Genomic DNA, 19,984 nt, shown 5'->3' on the forward strand with positions numbered 1-19,984 from the left:
TGGACAGAAGTTGGACGGATCGGGGAATAATGCTGAGAGCTCCTGGCTTCCCCGATCAGTGGCGTGACTCGAATGTCCGCCGATGTGGAGCGCATCTGACCGGTCGATAGATTCGCCCGGTCGGTGTAACTTGATCTGCATGCACTGAAGATATAGAAAATAACCGATCGGGCCACCGTATGCAAACGGTCGAACAATCACCGATCGTATATACATTAATTCTTCTCGCTCGCAGGCGGTTCAGTAAATATTTACAAACTTAGAAATTTAATTACAGGCGACGACCGGGACCCACACGCAGGTCAAGCCCCCTCTTCGTCCAAAGATTACAAAAAGAGGCCTAATGCCTAAACATAACGAGGTGCTCGGAATTCCAAGTCCCCTCGATTAGCCGACCAGTCGTCGTCTCTAGTCGGTATGTACCCGGCCGTATGATAGCGTTGATGATGTACGGCCCTTCCCAGTTCTGAGCTAGCTTTCCACCCTCTAGAGGTTGACTGGCCTCTCTTCGTCATAAGACGTAGTCTCCGACCTGAAAATAACGAGGGTTGACCCGAACATCCTTAGAACTCTTGACGCGCTTTTGATACTCGGCTATGCGCCGAGCGGCTAGCTCTCTTTTTTCTTCGACCCCATCAAGGTCCACGGCCATCGCGTGTTCGTTCTCTTCCGCATTATAGGTTCTCTCTCGATCGGTCGGAATCCAGGCCTCGATCGGAAGTCGGGCCTCAGCTCCGTAAACCAGGGCGAAAGGGGTCTCCAAAGTAGCTTCCCTCGGGGTCGTCCGATAAGTCCATAAGACATATGGCAACTCATCGGCCCAACTACGACCAGCCGAGTGTAACTTCTTTTTCAGACCTTCCAAAATCGTCCGGTTTGCGTTCTCCACTTGACCGTTTCCCTGAGGGTAAGCCACCGACGACCGGACGTGAGTCGTCCCGATCGTGGCCAAGAAGTTCTGGAAATATTGGCTTACGAATTGGCGGCCGTTGTCGCTGATGAGATGCACGGGCACACCAAAGCGGGAAACCACATTGCGCCAAAGGAAGCGAGCACACTGCTGAGAGGTAATCGTGGCTAAGGGCTCGGCTTCTATCCACTTGGAGAAGTAATCAATGGCGACGATCACGAACTTTCTTCGACCGGAAAGCTGAGGGAAGGGGCCCAAGATGTCTACCCCCCACCTAGCGAAGGGAATTGCGGTCGTGACCGGTTGATAGAAGGTTGCCGGTCGTCCAGGCATCCGGGCGTACAGTTGGCATGTCTCACATTCCCGAGCTAACTTTTCACAGTCTAGCTGGAGGGACGGCCAATAGTACCCGATCAACATGATACGACGGGCCAGGGATCGACCTCCCTGATGTGAGGAGCAGATTCCCGAGTGCAGCTCCTTCATGACTAACTCGGCCTCGAACGCGGTCAAGCAACGCATAAGAGGGCCTCCATACGATCGCCGATATAGACGACCATCCAAGACTTGGAACCTCGGGGCTCTCAACTTGGCTTTTCGAGCACGCTGTGGGTCGTCTGGGAGTCGACCGTGCTCGAGGTACTCCTTCAGGTCGGTGATCCAATTGTCATCTACCGGTTGGATGGGATTGACCGGTAGACGATGAATACTGTGCCTCGGGATCACCAAGATCCGAGCTATCTTCGACATGTGTTCCGGGGCGTCTTGAGCTAATTTGGATAAGATATCTGCATCGGCGTTATCCAATCGGGGTATGTGTCGGACGGTATATCCCCGGAACTGAGCGAGCTTTTCCATGGCAAGGTCTCGGTACAACTGCAAACGCTCACCATTGACTTCGTAATCCCCGAGAACTTGCCCGACCACGAGCGCAGAATCTGTTTGGGCTCGGATGTATTCAGCCCCCAAGTCCCGAGCGCATTGCAAGCCATTTACAAATGCCTCATACTCGGCTTCGTTGTTGGTCGGGTGGAACTGGTACATGAGTGCAAAATAGACTTTGAATCCTTCCGGGCTCGTGACCACCACTCCTCCTCCTGCTCCTTTCTTGCTACTCGACCCATCTGTAGCCAGCGACCACCACTCAGCCTCGGGATCCGCAACCTCAGGAGGCCGGGTATCCCGGGCGGTGCACTCGACCAAGAAATCCGCAAGAGCTTGACCTTTAATAGCTGGTCTCGGTCGGTATTCGATCGCGTACTGGGTCAACATTAACGCCCACTTGACTAGGCGGCCGGACGATGAAGCAGTTCGGAGGACTGGCCCGATCGGCTGATCGGTCAACACGCGAATTGCTCGACCTTGGAAGTAGGGAGCCAACTTCTTCGCGGCAATGTACAAGGCATAGACGACCTTATCTAGCCGGGAGTACCGGAGCTCGGGACCATGTAGCGCGTGGCTTACATAGTACACCGGTCGCTGGACCCCTTCCGGATCGGTTCGGCACAACACTGCGCTTACTGCGCGATCGGACACGGCGAGGTACACGTCTAGCTCTTCTCCGAGCTCGGGCTTTGAGAGCACGATTGGCGACATGAGATACTCCTTCAGCTCGTCAAAAGCCGCTCGGCATTCTTCGTCCCAGACGAATCCATTAACCTTCCGCAATACCTTGAAGAAAGGTAAAGCGCGCTCGGCTAGCTTGGAGAGGAACCGGCTGAGGGCTGCCAACCGACCGGTCAATTGCTGGACCTCCCGAACGGTGGAAGGTGGCTGCATGTCCATAATCGCTTTTACTTTGGCCGGGTTAGGCTCGATTCCTCTCTTGGTCATCATATAGCCGAGGAACTTGCCGGTCTGAACCGCGAATGTGCACTTGGTCGGGTTCAGCCGCAACTGGTACTTCCTCATAATCTGGAAGCACTCCCGGAGGTCCCGAGTGTGGTCGGATCGGTCCCGACTCTTGACCAGCATATCATCAATGTAGGCCTCCATCGTTCGGCCCAATAGATCGGCAAAGAGCATATTGACCATTCTCTGATAGGTCGCTCCTGCGTTTCGGAGGCCGAACGGCATCACTCGGTAGCAATACAGCCCGTCCGGGGTTACGAAGGCTGTCTTGCTCTCGTCTTCATGGTGCATCATGATTTGGTGATATCCCTTGAAGGCATCCATGAAGCTCATCAGCTCGGCCCCGGCCGTCTCGTCGACCATTTGGTGAATGCTCGGTAGAGGATAAGGGTCGAGCGGACAGGCCTTGTTGAGGTCGGTGAAATCAATGCACATCCTCCAAGCTGGGGGCTTCGGAACAAGGACAATATTCGCCACCCATTCGGGATAGATCACCGGACGGATGTGCTCGATCGCCGCCATCTTTTTGACCTCTTCTCTGACAAATTCGCGGCGATCGGAGGAGAGGTGTCGTGTCTTCTGCACGACCGGCTTAGCTGCGGGATCGACGGCCAACTTGTGACAGATGACCGACCGATCGATCCCGGGCATATCTTCAGGCCCCCATGCAAAGATATCAGCATACTCCCGGAGCACGGCCAGAACTTCCGCTCGGAGCTCGGGGGTGAGGGCTCGGCCAATCTTTATCTTCCTGTCCGGGCGGTCCTCGGACAGGGGTACTTCTTCAATTTCTTCGGAAGGTTCAGGCTGCTCCTTCCGTTCCTTAGCCTCCTCTTTGGCTATGGTGTTCACCCGGGAAGATGGACCGGAGTCACGTCTATTGACCGCTCGGGTATAACACTTCCGGGCGGACTGGACATCGCCACGGACCACGCCGACCCCGTTAGGGGTGGGGAACTTCATGCACAGGTGGGGCATAGAAATTATCCCACCGATCTTCATAATGGCGGGTCGGCCCAAGATAATGTTGTGGACGCAATGGAGGTTGACCACAACAAATTCCAGCTCCGTTCGGATCGACTTTGGAGGCGTGCCGATCTCGACCGGGAGCGTTATTTTTCCCTCGGGGTAGATGAGAGCCCCGGTAAACCCTGAAAGTGGTACACCGACCGGAGTCAGCTCCTTCCTGTCGAGGCCAAGCTTTTCAAACACGTCCAAGTATAGGACGTTCACACTGCTGCCCGTGTCAACCATAACCCTCTGGACGTCTGTCCCCTTAACGTCAATCGTGACCACGAGCGCCTCCATGCCGTGATCACCGCTGGTAGGTTGGTCCTCAAGGGTGAAGGTTATGGGTTCCATCTTCTGCCTCTTCCCGGTTCCCCGGGAATCCACTATTGCGACCGGGCAATTCGTCCGCGGTCGGGAAGCATCTTCCAGCCCACCAAAAATGACGTGGATGGTAGGTTTTCCGGACGGGCGGCTACCGGACGGAGGGTCGGGGTCCCGTCGGTCATCGTGACGATCGTCCCTTCGATCGTCTCTTCGGTCCTGACCCGACCGATCAGAGCGGTGATGAGATCGCCTGTGATCCCTCCGATCGGTATTTCTCTTGCTGTCTTCTCTCTTTCCCACACACTTGTCCAATTTTCCCTGGTTCAGCAGATCTTCCAACAATTGGCGCAAGTGGGTACACTCCTCGGTGTCATGCCCGGCACATCGATGGTAAGCACAGTGCTTACTCTTGTCAGGGCCGTCTCGATCGGGATGGGGGAGCTTGATGAGATTGCAGGACTGGGCGTATTGCATGGCCTCCGCCGCAGATCGGTTCAAGGCCGTAAACTCGCCAGGCCTGGTGCGGGATCGGGGATGGCCATCTCCCGACCGATGTTCCGCCTGGCCGGCCGGTTTACGGGACGAAGAGCCGACCTCCTGCAAGCGCTTGACGGCATTCGCCTCGCCGGCGTTGGCATAGTCTGTGACCCTCCGAAGGGCCTCCTCGTAAGTGGTCGGGGGGTGCAGGATGAAGTCCTGATACAAATGTCCCGCCCGGAGAGATATGTGAAGCATGTGGGTGGCGGTTGCATCGTCCATAGGCTCGACCTCCCCGACCGCTGCCTTCCACTTGATAAGGAAGTCGGTCAAGCTTTCCCCTTCGAGCTGCTTGGCCTTTTCGAGGTACATATAGGACTTCCTCACCACCTTGGAAGTAATGAACTTCCGTACAAACTTGATCGCCAAGGTCTCAAATTTGTCGATTGACCCCGGCTGCAGGGTTCGGAACCATTCTGCCGCCCGACCGGTGAGGGTTGAGTAGAAGGCCCTGCACATCACGGCGTCTGAAACGCCCTTCAACATCATATTGCTGAAAAAATCATTCACGTGAGCCTCAGGATCTGTCCGACCGTCGTAACTCTTCTCTCCCGAGACCTTTAAGTCGAGCGGGTACGGCTGAGCCATTACCGCTGCTGTGAAAGGCGTCTGGTGTAGGGTCGATCGGTCGGCCGGGGGTGCTGTAGGATACGCATTCCTGAGCTGTGCAACTTCCGCCTGGAGGTTATAGAGTAATCCTCGGGTCTCGTTGAGCTCGGCGGCTTGAGCGGCTTGGGCTGTGTCCCGAGCGCGTCGCCGTCGGTGGGATCTAGACCCGCTATACCCGGATGAAGCCTCCTGGCTAGCCTCCTGCATCTGTACGTCCTCTTGCCCGCGGTTCGGGTCTTGGGGTCCCAAACGCTGGTGCATCTCCGGTCGAAGACGATCAAAAGCTATCGCTCGGGCAACTTCTTCAGGGTCCTCCGCTTGGACGGCTTGAGCTGGTGCCTCCATCGCATCAGCACCCCCCGACCCCAACCACGAATGAGCCGAGCGTCGAGCCCGGGATGTGGACTGACGCTGCGGCTCTACTTGTGCGGTCGGTTGTACTGGAGGGGCGGCGGCTGGAGCTGCATAAGCTGGCGTATACGGTGGATAACCAACTGGGGAAGTGTAGCACATTGGTTGGCCTGGCCAGTACCCATACGGTGGAGGTGGGACCGGGTACGGATATTGGGCGGGATACATCATCGGCTGCTGCTGGTATGGCAGACCAGGTGTTGGGTATCCCGGTTGTATGTAATTCACCGGCTGTTGGGCGGCCGGGTATGTATTTGACGGATGCGGTGGTGAGAGGTTGAGGTTGAGATCCATCGTCTGACCCTGCTGTTGGGTAGCATAGTGGTCGGAGGAGCTCGCCGCATCCGCCTGGTCGTCGGCAAAATTGTTGTGTGCCCACGGATACATGTTGATGTAGTGATCGGGTGCTCGTCAAGACGTTGGTTTCTTGCACGGTTCCCCACGGACGGCGCCAAAATGATACTGCTAATTATATGTAAGCAATATAAAATAACACGAGACCAATTAAAGCAAGTAAAATCTTTATTGATCACGGTAAAGGCCCTAAGTACAATCTACTTGGTTGCTCTGAGTACCGACTGAGTGCGGTCGGGATTCTCTAACAACAACCTATCGATCGTCCAAAAGTCCTCTACACTGTAGCTACTGTGGGTATTTATAGCCGCCGTGCCGGGGACAAGATTCCGGCCGCTCGGCATGTCTTCCACGTAGCCACCACGTGTCAACCTCCCGGGTGCCCTTCCTGTCAGCATAAAGAACCGCCACGCGTCCCTTCGCGTCCTTTTTGGCAGCTCTTTCGTCCAAGGGCTACCGCTCGGTGGTCGACACCAGCGTTCGGGCAACTTCCGGCCATTCCCGACCGGGGTCTCCATGGAAAAAGCCCGACCTGCCACCTGCAAAGATCAGAAGAGAAAGACAAAGGTAAGTCGGTCGTGGTGGAGCTTATGTCGGTCGGGATATTCCCTACCAGTTCCAAACGAGTAGCTCTTGGCAATTTATATCATGGACCAGGGTTCATATGCTGTGGACCTTGGATCGAAACAATGAAGTACAGAATTTATAGTCCTAAGGTATAGAATTTAATAACTCAAGACATAAAAAATTACAACACAAGACATATATACATGTTATATATATATATATATATATATATATATATATATATATATATATATATATATATATATATATATATATATATATATATATATATATATATATATATATATTAATTCTGATTTAGGTACATAATTTATGTTCATAAGCACAGAATTTTCACAACATAAACACATAAATTTATAACATAAGACACAATTACTAATTTGTTTCAGGTACAGAACACAAGACACAAAAACTCACATGTTATATATGTATTTACTTATTTTTCAAATATGATTTGATGACTTGGGTATCTATATATATATATATATATATAGACACACAAATAGCTGTATAATTCAATTTCCTTGACAAACATAGTTGTGTGAGATTTGGTGCAGTGTCTGTTGCTACTTGGGCAAATGTCGCCTGAAATTGCAGGAGAGAAAGTGGATGTTCAGTGCTTGTACGAGGCTGTAGATATCTGCCTTTATCTTCAAGTAAGGCTTCATTCCTTAACAATGAAATTCTTCATTAATTTGACTAATTAAAATCCACTACACATTTTCATATTCTTTCCATTATTTAGAGTCCTGAGAGTGGTGGTTTTGCTGTTTGGGAGCCTCCAATTCCACAACCATACCTGGAAATGTTGAACCCTTCTGAACTCTTTGCTGATATTGTTGTACAAGGAGAGTAAGATCCCAATTCTTCTTAACTATAATAATAATAATAATAATAATAATAATAATAATAATAATAATACACTGCCTAATCTAATTATAGGGAAAAATGCAATTTTAGTCCCTCAATAGTTCCTTGTTAGTAGTTTTATTCCATAACTTTTTACCGTTGTAATATATACTTCTAACTCTTCAAAAATATTGTAGTTTTAACACCTGGAGCAACTAAATAATTAAACTCTATTAAAATTATACTTAATACATGGGTATTTTTGTACTTTTTATGTTTCTTCTTTAATTATAATCTTGTTTAGTCTCGATATTTCATTTATAAAATAAAAAAATATGATTTCAACAAGGTCATGTAGGGTAAATAAGGACGATGTGCCACAATTAAAAATAAAAGTACGTTTTAGGGGAGAAGGCTGTCAAATCTTAATTTTTCATATGAAATACCAAAACTGACAATGGTATAAAGAACAAAGAAAATAAAATTTTAAAATATCCATTAAGTAAAATTTTAATAGAATTTAATAGTTTTGATGCTCTAGGGGATAAAAATGCAATTATTTTGAAGAGTTAGGGTGTATATATATGGCAACGGTAAAAACTTATGAACTAAAGCTGCTAATAAAGAACAATTGAGGGACTGAAATTGCATTTTTTCCATCATTATATATATATATATATATATATATATATATATATATATATATATATATATATATATATATATATATGCTAATAATTGTTTAATGACATGAATTTGGTGGGTTAGGCACGTTGAAACTACTGGATCTATAGTCAGTGCTCTTGCAGCTTTCAAACATGATTATCCAGATTATAGAGCAAAGGAAGTTGCTATGTCTATTGCAAAGGCAGCAGAATACCTTGAAACTCAACAGCAAGCAGATGGGTCATGGTATGGGTACTGGGGAATTTGCTTCCTCTATGGCACTTGCTTTGCCCTATTAGGGTTAACAGCTGCAGGAAGGAGTTATGAGAATAGTGAAGCCATCCGCAAAGCTGCTCACTTCTTCCTGTCAAAACAGAACCAAGAAGGTGGCTGGGGAGAATGCCTTGAATCTTGCCCAACCATGGTAATTAAATCTGATATAACCACAAAAACATTGCATTAGTGAAATTCTCTTGCTCAGATATTATTCATGACTTTGTGGAGCAGAAATACATACCATTTGAAGGGAATCGTTCGAATGTGGTACAAACATCATGGGCAATGCTAGGACTTATGTACACCGAACAGGTTAGTACAACTTAACGAAACTGTCAAGATCAAATGTGCGAAAAGTTATAGCTAGTAGCGATGTCGTAATTTTATTTTCTTGTAAACTGCCATCACATTTTGAGAGGCAGGGTGCTGGATTTGCCTTTCATTGGCCTCCACCCAACAATTCCCCTAGTCATCAATTGATAGATTTGGCCCTTTATCAGCCTTCGCCCAACAGAAACTGATGAACAGTAGTATGTATTGTTAGGAAAAATATGAATTGTATATTTCTGTTCTACCATTACAGAGGATGAACTTCTATATATACAAACTATAAGATAAAGAAAAGGAAACCAAATCAATGAGAATAATAATGAACCAAGAATACAAGGCTAAATGAAGGTATAAAATATTTGCTACTAAAATAAATACGTAATTTCTTTTCCTAACCCCCCCCCCCCCTTCCCCTCAAGTTGGAGCATGTAACTGAGAAATGCCCAACTTGAAAATACGAGACTCCATGCGTGCCCAACACCTTTGTATGAATATCAACCAACTGTTGTGTCGTAGACACATGCTCTGTTTTTATTACACCTTGTAAAAGCTCATTACGAACAAAGTGACAATCAACCTCGATATGCTTTGTTCATTCATGGAAAACTAGATTCACTGCAATGTGAAGACCAGCGGTATTGTCACATCAAATCTTCATAGGAACCGTATGGTGTATCTAAGAGAACGAAGAAGACACTTTAACCACTTCAATTCACATGTCACTGCAGCCAAAAGATGGTATTCAGCCTCGGTTGAGGAGCGTGCAACTGTGGTTTGTTTCTTTGTTTTCCAAGAGATGGGAGAATCCCCTAGCTGAATAAACCACCTGGTCAACGATCGTCGAGTCAAAGGACAAGCTGCTCAATATGAATCGCACCAACCAGTTAATTGCAGATTATTTTTAGCGGATAGATAAATACCTTGACAGGGACTTCCTTTTAGATAGCGCACGACTCCAAGCGCTACTTTCCAGTGATCATTACGAGGATTCTTCAAGAAATGAGCTAGAGTATGGACAACATAGGCAAACTCTAGCTGGGTGATTGACAAATAAACTAGACGCCCAACTAGGCGTCGGTATGGCTCGGGATCATTAAGAAGTGGGGCTTCAGACTGCAAGACAATGATTGTGTTCCATAGGAGTACCCAGCGGTCGAGCACCAAGTAGACCTGTCTCAGAAATAATATCAAGGGCATATTTTCTTTGACACAGGAAAATACCAGAAGAATTCCGAGCAACCTCTATGCCAAGAAAATATTTTAAAGTACCAAGATCTTTCATATGAAAACAAGAGGCCAAGTAGGATTTAAACTTGGCAATCATAGCTGTGTTACCTCCCAAAATAACAAGATCAACAACATACACCAAAACATGCACCACACCATGATTACTGTGCAACGAGAACAACGAATAATTAGATACAAATTGTGTGAAACCGTACCTTTTCAGAGCACCTGACAACTTTGCAAACCAACACCGCGGGACCTGTCTCAGCCCATAAAGAGACTTCTTGAGTTTGCACACCACATCGGAATGTGATGGTGTAAACCTCGGTGGAAGCCTCATGTAAACTTCCCCATCTAAGTCACCTTGAAGGAATGCATTATGTACATTCATTTGATGTAGCTCCCACGAACGCGTTGCAGCCACGGCTAAAAGAGTGCGAACGGTCGTTAACTACCGGGGCAAAGGTCTCATTGTAGTCAAGTCCCTCAACTTGATGATTGCCGAATATCACCAGTCGTGCTTTATAGCGCTCAATGCTTCCATCATATTTTCTTTTTATTTTGTAGACCCATTTACTCCCAAGTGGCTTCTTGTGTCTGGTAGCAGGTACAAGAGTCCATGTGTCATTATTCTCCAAAGCATCAATTTCTGCACGCATATCCTTCCTCCATGGTTCAAACTGAATTGCTTGGCGAAAGTTTTTGGGCTCTACTTCGGTATCAAGAGAAGCAAGATAACATTTATGAGTCGAAGAAAACTTGTCATACCCAATATAGGTAGTGATGGGATACTTGCACAACGTGTCAGGCGCTCCAATAATTGTGTATGTTACATAATCTGCAAGGCGAACACTAGGAGTACGCGTTCGCTGTCCTCGACCGTACGCATCGGGGTCAGCAACTTGATCAAGGCTCGGATCAACTGGAATAGGCACTAGAGCCTCCGGGGCTGCTATCTCGTTTCTGCCGGTGGTAGTATCGCTCCCCGGCAGGTCGCCGGTCTGGTTTGCTGGTTCGATGGTTGGCTTGGCACCAGCGGTAGGCCGGACAGGCTCCACGCAGTCCACTTCCTCTTCGAGGATGAGGTTGTCCAAGCTAGTTGATGGCGACTCCGAGTCTTATCTACGAAAAAGGGAACACATTTTCTGAGAAAATAACATCTTGCGAAACAATAATTTTTCCTGGTGTTTGGACAATAAACACGCCACCCTTTCTGGCTAGGAGGGTAGCTAAGAAATATTCCAGGAATACTCCGTTCAGCAAATTTATCTCCATGTCACTTCTGATTATGCACAAAACATCTACAACAAAAAACATGGATGTGAGATAATGGTGGAACCCGTCCATAAATTTTCTCAAAAGGAGCAACCCCCTAGCAATGAAGAGGGTGTTTGGTTGACGAGATATTCCGCTGTCTGAACACACTCGCCCCAGAACTTTATTGGTAGAGAAGCCTGAAATTCGAGCGCCCGCGCCACATTAAGAATGTGGCGATGTTTTCGTTCAACCCTTCCATTTTGTTGAGGCGTGGAGACACCAGATGTTTCATATATTATTCCGTGTTCACGGAAGTATTTTTTCAACCCTTCAAACTCTGTCCCATTATCACTCCGAACACACTTGACATATTTTTCAAATTGACGAGTCACCATAGCACAAAATTGTTGGAAAATAGGAATCACATCACGTTTTGAGTGCAACAAATATACCCAAACTCCGTGAGAATGATCATCGACAGTTGTCAAAAATAATGTAGATCCATTCAGACGTGGTGTTTTATACAGACCCCATAAATATGCACCATGTCAAAAATTCCACTAGAATTATGAATGCTAATAGGAAAGCTAGCACGTGATTGTTTAGCGCATAAACAAATCTCACAAAATTTATTATCTAAACAATTGTTCTTAACAGAGCCAGCTAAAGGACAAAAGACAAAACACGAGATGAGAGGTGTCTAAGACGTTTATGCCATAAATCAAAACTATGCTCCTTAGCCGCATTAAACACTTTTTGTTTTCCATCTTGTTTGAAGTGTAAAGTCCCTCTCTATGTTCACCCACACCAATCGTTATCTTTAGGTCCTGTAATACATAAGATTTGTCTGTAAAGCGTGCTTCACATTTCGAGTCTTTCGTCAGTTGGGAAACAGATATCAAATTGCAACTTAGAACATGAATAAATAAAACATTCATCGAAGTGAAATTGTCCGTCAAACAGACCGTTCCTGATTTCACTAATATAACCCGGCTTCCATCTGGCAAGCCAATATTACAAGGGTCTGTTTTCTTAATATTACTCAATAAATTAATGTTCCCCGTCATGTGATTTGATATCCCTGTGTCAATAATCTAGCGAGGTAAAGAAATACCTGACAACGACAAGGCATGACAAACTGTATTGCACTGCTCGAGAGTAAGGTTTTCGAAGTCCGGAAGAGGGGTGAAAGACTCTTCGGTGGCTGCGGTATGGGTTGTCACTAGTCCGCCGGCATGCTGCCCGGGTATGCCGTGACCGGCGTTCCTGTCGGCTCTCCACCGGCCTGGCTACTGCCACGGCCACCACGTCCTCCGTTCCAACCACCTGACCATCCTTCCAGATAGCCAATTAGCTTAAAGCATGTGTCAATAGTATGTCCGGGCTTCTTGCAATTGGTGCATGTAATCTCCTTGTTAGTGGTAAACACCACAGCATCACTGGTGCCTCCTTTAGTACCACGGATCGTGACACGAGCCATCTCTTCCTGGACCAAAATATTATAAACCCGACTCACAATAGGTAGGGGTTCAAGAGACAGGAGTTGTGAGTGAATGGAACCATACTCCCCTTCGTCAAGGCCCATCAAAAATTGATGAACACGCTCTTCTTCACGTTTTTCGACTAGAGCAGCATCAATTTTGCAGGTGCAATTTTTGCACACACGAGTAAGATAACGATCCACATCAACAAGATCGTCCCAAAATTACTTCATTTTACCATAATAGGCCATTATGGTGAGACCCTTCTATTTGCATTCCGTCAACTCGCGCTTAAGTTATTGAACCCTGGGACCATTAATGACAAAAAAATGAGCCTTTCAAATCATCCTAAAGAGTAGAAGCAAGTTCAACATGAGATATCGTGGAACGCAACGTTGGTTCAATGGTGTTACGTATCCATGATACCAACAATGAATGATTCGTCTACCAATCATTCCCATCATCAAAATCAGGTTTAGGCAAGAATATAGATCCGTCAACAAATCCGAATTTCTTCCGGGCACGAAGAGCAAGTCTCATAGATTTAGACCACTCATCATAATTATCTCCCTTCAGAATAACTTGGGTTAGAAGTATACCCGGGTTATCACTGGGAGAAAGATCATAAGGATAGATATGACGACGTCGTGCCATCGTTGTCTTCATGGTGAGCATCCTTCTTGTCGGTGGCGGCGGCAGCTGCAGTGACGTCCGCGGCGGCGGCGTACGTCGGACAAAGGGGCTAGATTTAAGAACCTGGCTGTGATACCATGTTAGGAAAAATATGAACTGTAGATTTCTGTTCTACCATTACAGAAGATGAACTCTTATATATATAAACTATAAGATGAAGAAAAGGAAACCAAATCAATGAGAATAATAATGAACCAAGAATACAAGGCTAAATGAAGGTAGAAAATATTTGCTACTAAAATAAATACGTAATTTCTTTTCCTGACATGTATGGTTTGATGCATGCTGATAAAATGCTGCCAAACTAAATTAATTGTTGTTCTTCTTGTTTTTCCTTGTTAACTAGGCTGAGAGGGATCCAACTCCTTTACACAGAGCAGCAAAGTTATTGATCAATGCTCAAATGGAAGATGGAGATTTTCCTCAACAAGTAAGATCATAGTATTTGCAATTTAAGCTTCTTTTTTTTTTTTCTTTATTTTTCTTTACTAAATGTTTTCCTAATAATAAGTATGAAAAAAAAAACAGGATATTACTGGATCCTACATGAAGAACTGCATGTTACATTATGCATCACATAGGAGTTATTTTCCATTGATGGCACTGTCAGAATATCGTAAACGCGTTTGGATATCATAAAGCCACTAAAATCCAAATCCTGGGTCAAAGGCATGAGTTCAACCATGTTCAAGTGGGAGTTGATGCTCTTCAAGTTATTCAAGAATATAATTGCAGGCTACATTGGTGGACTCTCCTTCGGGACTCATCGAAAAAATCAAAGAAACTGTTAGGACTTTTTCTCATATTGAGTTTATGTTTGTAATACCGTTACGAATAATGTTGGTCATACTCTTTGCTAAAGTAGCGTGTTCTATGTCTAATTGTATCTCTTAGATCTCTGTTTCTCCTCCAATCATTTTGAACTATTTGAGGTTTGATTTAGTTAATTGATTAATATATCATACTTTCCATACAAAAAAAAAAAAAAAAAAAAAAAGAGAATAAAGAATAAGTTGAACACAATTTTATGTACCATTCTTTATTTTTATGGTAGTGGTTATACCATAACATAACATTCTTTATTTTTATATTATCATCCTAATTTCTCCAATAATATAGAAGCGAATTTTGTATTGATAAGAGTGAAAACGGTATATATAGTCGCGATAAGAAGACAAAACATGTGTTTGCGTTCCGGGGACGTGCATTTAAGCTCCAAGGCCTATCGTTGTTAGGGCTATCGAGGTTGGTGGTGGTAGAGTGCTTGAAGGAGATCGAAATGTATAGCCTCGGTGTGGCAAAAAATAAATAAATAAATAAATACATGTAGCTCTATCTCTACCTCCTCAAACAATTCAACAAGTTGGATCATACAATCTAGAGCTAAGTATTATTGATTAATGCTGAAAGTTGGTTTTTAGTGGGAGTGGAATGTGAGTATGTGTGAGAAGGTATCCTCACACCGGATATCGTCTCAAGGAGTGGACCGGAAGGGGGTTGAATTGTAGGTGGTTAATCACAAGAGTGTAGAGTGTTTGGAAGCTATTTCAAAGGAATCTCATGTGATAATATATAAGAACAAAAGGAAATGACAATAAAATTGTAATGAAAGATCAAGCAACAATTAACAATCATTTGTAAAACTAAGGGCTTGGACTAGGCCATTTAAGTGTAGATGGTATAGTGTATCATTGGTTAGGGCTGTAATGCATTGACAATGGAACTAGGGAGATGCTACTACGTGCGAACGCTACTCTCGTGGCCGTTGGACTCTCAATTAGTTTCAAGTCCCACTCTCATGATGACTTAATGCCATTGAAGTATTTTATCAACATGTAGTGTTCACATCTCCTTCCATCCCCATTTTCTCAAAGGTGAGTTGGATTAGTGAGAGGCATGCCTATAGTATTGCTCTATTCTCATAGTGACAAAACCTTGTCCATGTACGTCTTGCATAATTCAGCCACAACCATACAAGAGTCAATACAAACCACCAAGCTAAAAACTAGAGTCATCATCAAGTCATTGTACTAGCTCATATCTCAATTCAATCACATAGCATCAATCACAAAAGATGACTTAATCCAATCCCTAATTGAATCTAGCTAAGCATGAATTGAAATTAAAGACATTTGCAATAACAATTGGAAGCAATAAAATGCAAAGAAAGAAAAAGAAAGACTTAGCTATGATTAAGAGCTATGGAAATGAAATATGAAATTGCAAGATGAAATGAAATTGTTCTTCAAATCTTCTTCAAAGATGGATTGATTACAAAAATGAAATGTTTGGAGAGGTTTTCTCGGGGAGAGAGTGGAGAATGAATAATTTGTTTAAAATAACCGCCTAGGGATATTTATACCCCTCAAACCGCATTAAAAATACCATTTAAAAAGGATTCTAGACTTGCAGTCACGATCGAGTTCACGGCGTGACCTCGACCGTGACCACCCATTCTATGCAGCAGTTCCCATTTCTAGGTCATTTTTTCACCATGTAGACATCCGAAATAGCCTTTGTGGTCTTCATAAAAGTTGTATCCCTTTGAGTTGTCGTTCCAATGCCACTTGAATGACCTTATTTGGACACTCCTAGCTCGAGATATGCTCAAAATATCGAGATGTTGCCTAGCAGAGAAAAGTGCAAAGCAGAATGCAGTCACGGCGTGAATGCCAGTGTGACCCATGTTTTTCACTTCAAAATGCATATTTCTTCATCTCCTTTGTTCCTTTGGGTCCTCGAGTCATGCATGCCATGATACTTCCAAGTAGCTATTTTTGACCTTTTTGAGCTCTCATGACTCACAAAACACGTTTTTGTGCCGAGATATATGCCTTCAAAACACATCCAATTGAGCTCCAATTTACATGATGTTACAACCAATAGCTCCAAATAACTTAAATGACACAAATAAATCAAATAAGCACATAGCTTCCGATTAACATAAAATTATATGAGTTTGATATCAATTGTACACATAAAAGTACTAAGAATTAGCACTTATCAAATGCTCATGTGTGTGGTTATTTATTTAATGGGAGTTAGTGAGCTTGCATGCACGCAACAGTACTAAATTTCATCTTCCAAGTTATATTGGTTGTTCATTGTTCATGCAGATAACCATTCATATAAAATTACAAAATGAGATGTACATATATAACTAAGATGACATAAATGATTAATCTTTGTTATCAATATCTCATGTTGTTGTGTCTACCTGTAGGCATATATTTCTATATAAATCATGTGTACATGATTATATTTTTGTGTTTTATAAAATATAAAATTGTATTTTCATTGAGGTTGTATATAGATTACATGCTTGAGCAATCACCATATCAAAATGAATAGCATATATTCTAGCATGAAATCAAGTAGATATTGAAAAGAAATCAATTAGCTTGATCACTACGAGAATTGTGGGGGTCATATGACTAGTGTGGGTAGTCAATAAGTTATTGATCGAGACATAATCGTCACCTTATTGTGAGAGTCAAGTACAATATGTCTATTAAAGCTTGCATTAAATTTATTTATGATTGATAGCCAATACTAGTAAATGAGCAAACCTCAATTTTCAATATTTTTTAGTGTTTTAACGTAATTATCTCTCTAGAATTCTCTCTAGGGTTTTGGGGTTTTTCCTAGGGTTCCTCCTAGGGTTTCTGGACTGTCCAGTCGTTTTTCCGGTGTTTCTTCGACGAATTCTGGAGGCAGTGACGTTGCGAGCACCATAAACAAACTAACAATGGCGTCGACGCATGCTGGAGACCACGAAGTTGAAGCAGCGCTGCAGGAGAAGGCGGACGAGGCAGTGTCTCGTCTTATGCAGTGTTAGGTGGAGCTGGCGCTCGAGGAGGAGGAGGAGGAAGCCGGCTTCGAGCCGGTGGGAGATAATGTCGGAGTGGTGGCAGTGGAGGAGGAGAATGTGACACCCTGAAATCCAAATTCGGTTAAGGGATTAATTAAGTAATTAATCATATTTCAATTTGTAATTTAATTCCTTAAATTCCTGAAATTTAATAGTCGGGGACTAGTAATTGACTAGTCAACCCCAAAGTCAAAGTTGTACCTTGAGCTTTGTAAGGAGTTCTCTTGTTCCCTACACCTTTCCATGTTAGTAAGGGTATTCTTGACCTTTCACCTTGTGTTAGTATTGTAACCTAACCTAGTAAGAACACCTCATTTCTCTCCTTACACTTTCCAAAATCCTAGCTCCATCCTCTCTCTAAAAATGTGGATAGCTTTTCTTCCAAGCCAAGTTGAAGCTTTGTCAAGACTTCAAGAGTTGTCTCCAAGATTCTACCTTTCATACATTTGGGCATCTAGGAGGGTAAGATCCATGTTTACCTTGTGTTTTTAGTGTTCTCTTAGGTGTCTTTTCTTAAAGATAGGATCTTTATGATCTTTTTGTATGTTCTTGAAGTGGGTTTGGAAGGTGAGCTTTGATAGGAGCTTGGTGTGGTGTTAAGTGAAGGTTTTTGGTCTACAAGAGGTAACACTTGCTCTACAAAATCTATTTTGCTTACCTATATGAATATTTCTTGGATTCTACATGTGTTTTGCTATGAAATGTGAGTGTTTATGCATTGTCTTGTGAAAATGCATATCTAGAGCTTGTGTTTAGGGTTCATGTGTGCCATTGCTTGGCTATTCCTTTGATTTAAGTCATTTTGTTGTATTTGGTGAGATTTGGCAAGTTTTGGACTTGAATTTGAGTTTGGAGATGAAAATCCCCGAAGGGATTGTTTTGTGCAGGTATGTGTACCCGCGGGCGGAACGGCGGGTAGGGGTCCAACCAGCCGCCCACCCGCGGGGTACAAAGAGGTGGATGGCCTGTACCCGCGGGCGAAACCACGGGTAGGGGCCTACCCGTGGGCCTACCCGCGGGGTACACCTTGGTGTTGTTTAGGGATTTGTTCCCCGTGATTCTTTTGACTCGGTATTTGGCCTTTTGACTTCCCGATGTTCTTTTGTGGAACTATTTGAGTGTCTTCTTGATGTTTCGTATGTCTAGCACTATATGGTAGGTATCCATGTAGGTTTTGGTGTCGTGAATCGTGCTAAGTGTTCAACATTGTGATTCGTTGAACCGTGATGAGTCTTGTGTGTTCTTCGGAACTACGTTTGGTTTACCTGTTTGATAAGCATGCTAGTTCGGTGTTTAAATGCTAATGTGTGTGTTGTTTGTACCTTCCTATTGGTTGATGATAACTTGTGTTATTCATCGTTGTTGTTGTTGGACTGTGATCCATTCCTTGATTGAGTATGGTTTCATATCTTTGTTGTGATCCGTTGATTGATTCCTGTTTTGGTGTGATGTGTGTGTGGCTTTACCTGGATTGCACGATTAGTGGTATGTGACACTAGTCACCAAGGTATTGCAGTGGTCCTCGTGGTGGCCATGACGTGATTATGGAGTTGTGACCTGTGTGTCAGGTTCATGTGTTTTGGGTAAGGCGTGTGTCGTCGTGTGTGTGAACGGTACCCTCGTGTACTATGAAATCGGTGGTCTCGTTGGTGGTCGTTGGGTGGGGGACGACGGTCCCAGGAGGGAAAAGGTTGGACTAAGAAATACAGGGGTCCTGGACGTAATGGTTGGAAGAAGATATAAGGTTGGGGGTAGCCATAAGGTTGGAACCGGGCATAAAGAAGGCATATCAACTCGTGATGGGTGATGTCACAAGGGCTTGTGTAGCCGTTGTTGTGAGTTCTCTTCTTGTGACGTGTGTAGTCACAAAGGCATGTGTTGCCTTGACATATGTTGCCGTTTGTTGTGTCTTATTCCTTGAGTTATGTATGTCGGGTATTAATCTATTGTGTGATGATAGATTATACCTTGAGGCTTCTTGTAAGTCGTTGTTGTTCTTTGTAGTCTTGGGACGTGTTCCCGTGTTCTTGTTGAGAGTGTTTGAGTCTTGTGTTGACTATTACTCTTGTTTTTTTACTTATATATATATGTATTCCGTTTCATCTTATCTATGTATGATATTTCACATGTATTGGTGGGTTACCAGCATTATTCGCTGACCGGGCGTCGTCCCATGTTTTATATGCTTCTTCCAGGTGATGCTTAGACGAGTGCGCGGTCTAGTGCCAGCTAGTATAGCTCCCCTTTTTATGTTTTGTGGCCTGTGAGCCAATCTAGACGTAGTACTCTGTTGAATGGTTGTAGACATTAAACAATGCAGATTTAGCCTGTGCGTTCACCCTTGGGTGAGCGTGGCATAGCACCCCGTTTCCTTGTTTTATACAGAGTTTTTTCCCCAAAATGGTCCCTTGACTATGGGTCATTCTCAATTTTGCATTTCGACTTTCAATTGCACCTAATGTGGTCCCCTGACTTTTAAAAACTCCCCCAATTTAGTCCTCTGTTAGGTTTTGTGTTAACTCACCGTCAGTTTTGAGGACATTTCGGTCATTTCATTATGTTTTGTGAGTTTTTTCTCTCTCTTGGGCTTAGCTTTCTCTCTCCGTCATCTGTGTCGCACCAGCAATCCAATTATCCGCCCCGTCCAAATCATCATCGTCCAGTTTCTTGATTGTGTTCCCTATTTCTTTTGCGGCGAACAGGACTCCGTTATCTCCGGTCAGCTCGTTTTGCCTCGCC

At 44.4% G+C, this 19,984-nt stretch overlaps 1 protein-coding gene across 1 annotated transcript in view; it reads left to right on the forward strand.

Moving 5' to 3' along the window:
• Positions 1 to 14,300, forward strand: part of LOC109178070 (dammarenediol II synthase-like) — a 29,293-nt gene extending 14,993 nt beyond the window's left edge. The window contains exons 11-16 of the mRNA XM_019327620.1: positions 7,153 to 7,251; positions 7,341 to 7,447; positions 8,213 to 8,534; positions 8,618 to 8,698; positions 13,721 to 13,804; positions 13,903 to 14,300. Coding sequence (XP_019183165.1) covers positions 7,153 to 7,251; positions 7,341 to 7,447; positions 8,213 to 8,534; positions 8,618 to 8,698; positions 13,721 to 13,804; positions 13,903 to 14,013 — 804 coding nt within the window. The 3' untranslated portion in view covers positions 14,014 to 14,300. The remainder of the gene's footprint in view (positions 1 to 7,152; positions 7,252 to 7,340; positions 7,448 to 8,212; positions 8,535 to 8,617; positions 8,699 to 13,720; positions 13,805 to 13,902) is intronic.
• Positions 14,301 to 19,984: the final 5,684 nt, after the last annotated feature.

Source organism: Ipomoea nil, unplaced genomic scaffold (genome assembly GCF_001879475.1).
Source record: "Ipomoea nil cultivar Tokyo-kokei standard unplaced genomic scaffold, Asagao_1.1 scaffold0099, whole genome shotgun sequence".
In the NCBI taxonomy this organism is placed as follows: Eukaryota; Viridiplantae; Streptophyta; class Magnoliopsida; order Solanales; family Convolvulaceae; genus Ipomoea; species Ipomoea nil.